Source organism: Fundulus heteroclitus, chromosome 14 (genome assembly GCF_011125445.2).
Source record: "Fundulus heteroclitus isolate FHET01 chromosome 14, MU-UCD_Fhet_4.1, whole genome shotgun sequence".
In the NCBI taxonomy this organism is placed as follows: domain Eukaryota; kingdom Metazoa; phylum Chordata; class Actinopteri; order Cyprinodontiformes; family Fundulidae; genus Fundulus; species Fundulus heteroclitus.
The window spans coordinates 26,010,682-26,019,770 of record NC_046374.1 but is presented as its reverse complement, the minus strand read 5'-3'; the positions used below and the strand labels follow the sequence as shown (position 1 = coordinate 26,019,770).

At 39.9% G+C, this 9,089-nt stretch overlaps 1 protein-coding gene across 1 annotated transcript; it reads right to left on the bottom strand.

Moving 5' to 3' along the window:
* Positions 1-315: 315 nt before the first annotated feature.
* fam113 (family with sequence similarity 113) lies at positions 316-7,778 on the bottom strand. Its single transcript, XM_036146620.1, has 8 exons — positions 7,504-7,778; positions 7,346-7,418; positions 6,565-6,644; positions 6,177-6,409; positions 4,741-4,891; positions 4,261-4,495; positions 2,431-2,604; positions 316-671 (listed from the first exon to the last, which is right to left on the bottom strand). The coding sequence occupies exons 1-8, from the start codon at positions 7,504-7,506 to the stop codon at positions 526-528; spliced, it is 1,095 nt and encodes a 364-aa protein (XP_036002513.1). The 5' UTR covers positions 7,507-7,778; the 3' UTR covers positions 316-525.
* Positions 7,779-9,089: the final 1,311 nt, after the last annotated feature.

Sequence of the window (9,089 nt, the reverse complement as noted above, 5' to 3'; positions counted from 1 at the left end):
AGCAACATCTAAAAAAAAATATGGAGATTTGTGCTTTTTAGTTGCAAAGCTTGTTTTAAATAAATCCCTGAAATGAAGAGGGCATGAGAATACTTCAGGGATACTTCAACCTCCCCCCATCCTTTAAAAAAAAAAAAAAACAGGTTAGCGGGTTAGGTTGGAAATGTGAAAGGGAACGGGACGAGAGGGCAACACGTGTACAAAACCGGAATATAAACTGGCAACCTGACCCGGATATTTTCTCCATTAAACTTCATTCAGTTCCGTTTCCTCTGAAAACAACAATTAATGATGAAGTTTAAATGAACATCATGATGATGAGACAAACGTTTATTTCTTAAAAACTCCAGCAGCACAGTCTTGGAATTTAAATTCAATGGAAAAACAGCTCAAAAACTAAAAATGCAACATTTTTGATGAGACATTAAACTAAAAAGCCGACGTGAATGCGCCAACAAAAGGCCTCGTCTGCATAGAAGGAGTGCGAATTAAACGTGCGGGACGCCTGTAAGGACGCCTGCACGTTCAGTAATATCCATGAAAGGGAGGGTGCGCTGGTCTGCGGTGGGTGTACGGGGCGTAGTGGGGTCTGCCGTGGCGGGTCCTCATCACAAACTCGTGACGATGATCTTCGTAGGGCTCAGAGTACGGCGGACGCATGTAGTCAAAACCTGTGGGAGCCACACTGACTTTTAGACATCTACATTTGTTAAAGTTTGAATGAATTTGTATAAAGATACATTTTTGCACTAATTGAAAGGTATGTGTGAAATCAGTTTTGGCACAGAATTTACTTTTTAAAAAAAGAACAGTCTGAATGCTGCGAGTAAAATAGCTGTTGAACACTTGGATGTGTTAAATATATTTCTAAAACTGCGTCTGACGTGAAATCCTCGCCAGGTGTCCCATAAAACTGAAGAATCCACAATAAAAGTTTATGTACGACACCAGAAACGATAAATAAACTGGACTTCCATCATAGATCACAGCTGTACCTGGATGTTCTTCCCTCTACACGCCCAGATTTAACCATGAACGGTCAATGCAAAGACATCAGGAATGTTAACATTCATTTTTGCACCATCATCATTTTTTACTGCCAACATTGAACATCATAACCTGACTCTCGCCAGACGGATGTCACTCCGCCTAGCTCCACTCACATCCATCTGGGACCTCTCCATAGGAATTGCCTTTATTGAAGGCTGGGCCTTATCAAAAATTCTTGCATATGATTGGATAAGCCACTTGTCTGTCATCTTTAGCGACGTGCTATTTCAACCACTCACACCGAAGCCAACCCGTGACGCTGTGAGAGCGACACAGATTTTTAATGTGTTTGCAGCTCTAGTGGCACGCGTTTTATTGACAGTGAGCTGACAGGAAGAGGGGGGAAGACAAGCGGCAAAGCGCTGCGAGTCAGAGTCGATCCCGGGCCGACCGTGTTGAGGACTAAAGGCCTCCTAACATGGTTTGCGCTAACCGCTCCGCCACGGGCGCCCTGGAAAACAAAACTTGCCAAATCCGGTCGGGAGAAGGGAGAAAACATGGTTTCCACCAACAAAAGCCTTCAGAGCCGTTCTCTGATGTTCTTTTAATGAAACAATATTAGGTAGATTGGACAACACGGAAGAAATAGCAGCATCAATGCTAACGCTTGCTTCCTCGATGAGCCACCATTGTTGTCTGAATCAAAACAGTCTCACGTCACGGTCGCTTCTCCACTACGTCACATCTATGAAACTCCAGCCCTGCGTCCTGATTGGCTAGACAATAAAATTGGTTGGAGAAATCACTCTCTATGGGAGAGGTCCCAGATGTATGTGAGTGAAGCTAGGCGGAGCGAAATACATCTGGCTAGCGTCAGGTTATGAACATCCTTCTGCACACTTTTTTCAAAATAAAATGTTTTTCTTCACTGTTACATTCTTATCACTGCTGCACTTTATATTGTAATGTCATCTTATTTCAATTGCAATCTCACAACTGGTCACCGGCCTGATGGACCTCCTCTGGATCAATCGAAACTTGTGCTAACATGCAATCAACTTATTGGGCCACCATGCAAAGCTACTGCTTAAAAGGCTCCGTTGATCAGTCTTAAGACTGAAGGAGTTAAGAGATGAAACGTATCGACTTTTGTTTCTTAACCAGAATTATTGAACCCTAAGGTAGCTCTCACATCTGTCTGGACTATCGTGGGGAACACATGTGGCTGTGCGGCATAATCATAACGGTTCCACGTCTGGATTACAGATCCATCAGCTGGAACCTTCAGATCTTCCGTTTGTTCTCATCTTATTTCACAGGACCGCAGTGGGTGAACTTCCTGGCGTGAGTGGACTGGATGAGTCAACGCAGACGCCACCGACACCTTTAGCAATACGATCAGGCGTTTGAGGCTATGCTCAAAGGGCCGTGTAGACTTACCGTATCTGGGCTGTTCGTAAGGGTTATGCCGTTGTTTGCGTTGTGGCCGGGGCCAGCGTGACCTGACGGCAGGTCTGAAGTTCTCTGCCAGGGGCTCTGGGTTTTCTTGAAAGCTCAGAGAATCGGTGAGGATCTCTCTGTAAGCGTCGTCTGCAGCAGCCGTTTGGTGCCCATCTTGAAAAGGAAAGCGGGATCAGGATAAAAGATTAGGATTTTAATGTCTGGTTTTAATTAAATACAGGATCTTTTCAATAATAAAAAGGGATACTTTTCTTGTTTTAACAAAAAAAAAACAAAAAAACAATAAGGCCATTAAAGATACGAGTTGGGATTCCAGCAGGTGCACTTCTTCAACATTTCTCCACTGTTATTTTCACAGCACACGCTTTGGTGAGGTTCATGTTTTAGACGCATAGATTAGCTCTGGGAAACTAAACTGCTCTGTGCAATCCCAGTACTTCACAGCAGAAACACGAGAACATTTCGTAACCAGACCTTGAAATTCCTCAGGTTTCTTACTTTTTCTAGACCGTATCAACACCAGGAATACATTCAGACACACTCATGTCTTACCTTCAAGTCTAAAAAGGACTAGTGTTACATGGGGGCCAAGTGTGATTTGTAATCATTAAGGAGATCCTCTGTGTTTTTAATGCAGTGGGAATTCAGGTTTCCCCCCACAAATTACCTTCCATATTTTGCTGAACACCAAGGCCCTGTGATAAAACTCTGGGATTTGGACAGAAGTGGGCAGGATCTGATACGTGAAAGGCAGGCTTTTTGTTTCCTGGGCGCATTTTTTATTTGCACCTGGTGAAGAATGAAAGGTTGCATCGTAGGGCTGAACAATTAATCGCATTTTCAATATAATCGCGATTTAAAAAAAAACGCAATTTCCAAATCGCAGAGTCTGCAATTTTTGGCTATGTAACAATTAGGGAATTAGACACATCCATTAAGTGTTGGTAAAATGTTTAAAGTGGGTTTGCTTCACATGGAAGGGAAGACAGTTGCAGCAGTGAGATAATCTAATTTTATTACTTGTTTTAGAGTTTATATAATCATACATAGCATTAAGTACAGGTCAATCAGTTTAATACATAGACTTGTTTGTTGGTTGCACTTTATGTTCAACAAGGATTGATGTCCAAATCAATTAAAAGCTGTTCTCTTGAATAATATTCTGATTAATAAAAACATTAAGAGTTCTTGTTTAAAATAGTCCTCGTTTACAAACATCTTTATTTAGAGGCCATTTTTGTTGCTTGTGGTTAATGCAGAGAAAAGTCAAAATTGCAATTTTGGTTGAACTATATTGTAGGCAGAACGTAATCATTACTGCTCTGAGTTTAGATGCTGTGGGTCTTTTAGCAACTAATCTGCACAACGAGGAAACTAAATGATTTGTTGTTTGTATATGTTTAAAAAGACATGATAAATTAAACTGGGAAAAAAAAAAGAAAATAGACAGGAGAAGGAGTTCTGTTAGAGAAAAATGGAGCCCAATTAATGGAGCCCAATTAAGCGAGACCAAAAACCAAAACTCACGAAATCTTCCGCCGACTTTAGAAAAATTGAGCCCAGAGACGTTTGTCGGCTGCCCCGCTTCTATTACACTGCCGCTCAGATGCGCATTAAGCAGCAGAGACTTCCTTAACTTTCAGCAACTCTCAGGTTTTGTCATCCTGAGTGAATGTGCCGCATAAAAAGCTGACGTAGGCGGGTAATTTATTTACTACACTGGGTCCCTGGGTTAAAACTAAGGTCTGCAGACCGGCTTTTGATCAGGAACTTCTGAAACAAAAAGTGCATTTATGTTTCCATCCTCACCCTCAGCGGCCAGCGTCACGCCCCAGGCTTGCGCGATGTGCTGCAACAGCAGAGCGGTGATCCTGCGGTGGGCGATGGCGTTCCAGTGGATGCCGTCCGTCGTCCGATGCTGCAGGGAGAAGCGGAACTGGAAGTGGAGGTCCAACACGTCCATCTCATAGGCGTCGGCCAGAGTCCAGCCGTAGAAGTTTGCTTCGATCACATCGTAGCGCAGCTGAGGAACTTTGTGCACGATCTGTAGTCAGAGAGCCACAAAGCAATCAGGACAAATCAAGCTAAGTTCACAGATTACACAGTAGGAACTGTATGGTCTAACAACAGTGACTCATTTCTGCATTAATCATGCTGGTTAGATGGAGGCTTGTTAAAAACTTATGGCTATATCAGCTACATTAATGGTCGTTTAATGTCCATTCCCAGTAGCAGGGTGGGAGGAAACTGTCCCCCTGCGGTTTCTTCTACATTTGATTTTAACTTTACCTCAGGCACCAGAAAGCCACCTTTGATCCTCTTGCCTAAGGGCATGGTGAGGTTCCAAATAACCAGCGACTCTTCTGGCAGGACCATTTTCAGCTCATCAAAGAACCTCTTAAGGTTCTCCTTGTAGTCAGCGGTCCAATTGGGATTGTATCTAAAAGCCCGGAAAGTAAAAAGCCAAACAGAAGAGGCTCAATCAGGTACAGCATAAAAGGATACCATCAAACACGCTGTACTCAATATGGCAGCCAACGGACACCACGGACGACCAGACGGGCTTTTTTAAAATTATCTGCATCAGATTTATTGTTTTGATGTTAAAATTATTAATTATTTTCAGCCACTGCTTGGAGCAGCTCAGTGTCACTTATAAAAACAGTTCGATGTGAAGACTTCTTGTCTCCGAGGAGTTTGAGTGACACCGCGTCACACTGTGCGTGTGACTCAAACGTAGGGCCAGGCGATATGGATTAAAAAATAAATCTCAGATTTTATCATACCAAATCCGATTAATCGATTTTTTCCTCCTTTTTGTTTCATTATAAAGAAATTATTTTAAAGCCTTGCTTTTATGTCAAGCATTTCATCAGGGAGTTGACCTGAATTCAAAGTGCAACTAAAAACAAGCTGTGAAACATGCTTGTAAAACAAGATGGCAGCCGTTCCATTATAAACAATGAAAATATAACATTTGCTGCTAGTGGTATTACACATTGAGCTAAGAACAGGCTTCACTGCACTTGTGAACATCAAACTAAGTAAAAAAAAAAGGTAAATAAGTAAATGAAGTACCACGTAAAAATGGTAAAAAAAAGTTTCTACTTAACAATATGTTGACAATATATTTGCCTAAACATATATTCAGCATCACATGCTGTTCTCTTCATGGAAACCCAATGAGTGTATTGGCAAAATAAAATCCAGATTTTCCAAAAATTAAATCTTAAAGAATTGTAAATTCGAATTAAATCGATTAAATCGATTTATCGCCGAGCCCTACTCAAACGTAAGTAATGCAGGCTCAGACATTTAAGTTCAGTGGAAAATGAAATGTTTTTAAAAAAAATCGATCTTTGGTTGGTTGCTCTTTAGGAATTAATATGAAAATTGATTCATAATTGGGAAGGGTAAAAAAATAGATTTTTTTAACACAGCCCTAGTGAAGACAACACTTGCCGACTCTTATGGGTAAATCCTAAAGTCTCAAATCCTGACCAAACGTCAAAAGACGGTTCTCAATACAACTTATCGAGTGGTTTGTACTGATTTAGTGCTTCATTTGAGGCGGCCGGCTAACTTGGGCTTATTCAGAGGTACACAAATAGGATGAGCGTTTAATACTGAAGCAGGCATCAGTAGATTGTTGCTGGATGAAACTGATTAAAGATGTGACAGCATGACCATTTACTAAAAAAAAAAACAAGGTTCATCTTGCCCACCTTGAAATATCCCAAATGCAGGAGTTCACGATGAGCACGTCCGGCTTCAGGCCGCGGCGGAAGTCCTCCATGATGCTCTGCATGTATCTGGAGAAGATGCGGGTCACGAAGTAGAAGCGGACCAGGTGGTGGTCGGACTGGTACTGCCGGACCTCTCTGTACTCGGTCCCGTTGTTCATTTGACCCAGACAGCCTCCTTCCACCAGGCTGTCGAGCTCGAAGCTCATCTCGCCCTAAACGAAAAAAAAAAAAATGGACTCGGTCACACCACATCAGGAGAAACCTCACTTTTCATTTTGCAGCAGATAGATTTATATATCCTATTGGCTCGTTTTAAACATATACTCCATTTAAAATAAATAATTATTTCCACATCTTTAGTGCTTGCCTTGTTCTTTAGCTGTTTTAAGGTGAGGCAGCTGTCCTTTTGTAGCAGCATGACTAGGTCCTTGTACACAGAGCGCTGGACTAAAGGGTGTAAACAAAACATTGATGAGGTCACTTTAAGTTACAGGGGGAAAAAAGACGATAAAACCACTGAGCTATGTAATACACTAGAGTGCTGATTTTGCCAAAAAACTGAAGTCACTGGCCGCCATCTTGCTACTCCCTACTCTCACAGAATTCCATAGGATTTGCTTGCAATAACATGCAGTTTTCTGGCTGAGTGAAAACGTTTTACAGGTAATTTTACAGTCAGTGGATGTATTAACGCTATCAACTACTAGGAAATTAGGTGCTGAAATATTTTACATGGTATTCATATAAAATATATATATGTATATATAAGTATGTGTATATATGTATACACATATGTAAATATAGGTTTTTGTATATTGTTATTTATATATTTATAAATGTTAAACATATATTTAAATGAATAAAATGCAAAATATTTCAGCACATGACTTTCTCAGTACTTGATAGTTTTAGAACATAACATGAAAGTATATGGCATTTGACATTTTAAAAGTCTTAAGCCCCCCCTAAACATGAGAAAATCCTCGTTTTTCGATGCTGTAGCGCACATATTCCCTAGTTACTGGGGGGAAATAGGGAGTACCAATATGGCGGCTGGTGGCTTCAAAGCGACTCGTTCAGACAGACGGTGATTAGCACCGTGGATAAAACACATTTGTATGTAGTAAAAGTGGAAAAGAATTGCTCACTGGAGTCTCCCAACACCACAACGAACTTGTTATGGAGGAGCAAGCGGGCCTCCCGGTGGCTCACGGTCTCTCTCTGCCAGAACAAAATCAAGTCAACCACTACTCAAATATTTTTATTTTTTTTAAAAACATAAAAAAGAGAATGAAAACACACTTACCATTCTTAGAAAAATAATGTTATTAAGGTTTAAACTGTCAACTAGGCTCCCTAAAATGAAGATTGACGGCACGTTATGAACTTTTTGTTGTTGTTGTGTTTTGTTGCTAACGTTAGCCGTTAACTCGAAAGCTATATAATTACAACCTGGACTTTCCTATCTTTTCCTCCCCGTGAGACTAAAACTTTTTTTTGTTGGTGCCTAAATCCACCTTTATACTTAGTGGAAAAAAAGGTAAAAGCTACAGGAGAATTCAAGAAGCCTCAAAACTTTGTCCCGGCGGGTTAAATTGTTTGGACCTGCCAGCCGTTAGTTCAACAGACGCAGGTGACGCCATTTAAATGACGCCTTTAAGGAGTGTCGGACATTTTTCTTTTGCCTCTGTTGCGCGCCATCGCCTCAAAGTGAACTCATATGATATGCGAGAGTCCTCGCCGAAAATAGGCGTCAAATATCAGTTTGTACATTTTACAAGCACAACCCTACGACATGTGTTTAGATTAGTTATCGTTTCCAAAGATAAAAACCGTTCATTGTGGAATTTCCACACGATTGGAATCCGCACTTTCTCGTGGGTCCATAAATGCAACGAATCACTATTTATTATTATTTTTATTAGAGTTTTTTTTTTTTTTTTTTTTTTTTTTACCTAACGTCAGGCTTAACGTAAGTAAAGCAAAGTATCTACAAAGGAAAAAAACAAAAACGTAACGTGGATTAAACATACTTCCTTGATGAGCTGCACGACTTCAGTTCCTGTTCCTTATCCTCTACAAGTGAATTATTTCTTTCACCTTTCTTAGTTGCTTTACTGTAACATTTTGTATCTCTCTGTTTACATAATTTGTTAATTTATTCATTCATGTCTGTCTTCTTGTTTTTCCTGTATTCTGTATGAAAAACAAAGTTTAATTGATTGATTGACAGACTTAACAAACATGCAAACACATGTCTATTAAGCCCCCGGAGTCAAACATTTGTAGAGCCACCTTTTTCTGCATTTAGGAATAGCAAATGTTTTGCAGTACATTTCTACCAGTGTTCAAGATCTGCTGTTGTAATCAGACAAAATGTGAAACGTTTAAGCGGTGTGAATACTTTTCCATTGACTTGTACATTTAAAAAGGCTTAAACATTGTTTTCCAATAGGTGCCACCTGTGCTCAAGGGTAAACAGTGAATTATTCTGTCGTAGCATGCGATTCTGACGTTTCAAGAAACTCAAGGAGACTTTTTACCATTCAGTTGTTTTTGTAATTTATGGGTTTAAATGTATTGTTGTATTTTGTTTTCACTATCAGGGTGCATTGTATCCTGACTATGTTAGAGAACCAAGAATCTGAAATATTGGGTATAAAAAAAAGTTGTATTGAATTTGAAGCCGGATTTAAAATCTAAATAAGATCAAATAGAATGCGACACCTTTATTTGCTACTGTACATACAGACTTATAGAATGTTTTGAGCATTCTTTTAAAGTCTCCAAAATAGGATTAAATGTAAAAAAATATATATTTAAATATATATATATATATCAAGGTGTCAGTTAGAATGAGAAACAGGTATGGAAAAAAAAACAGATAAAACC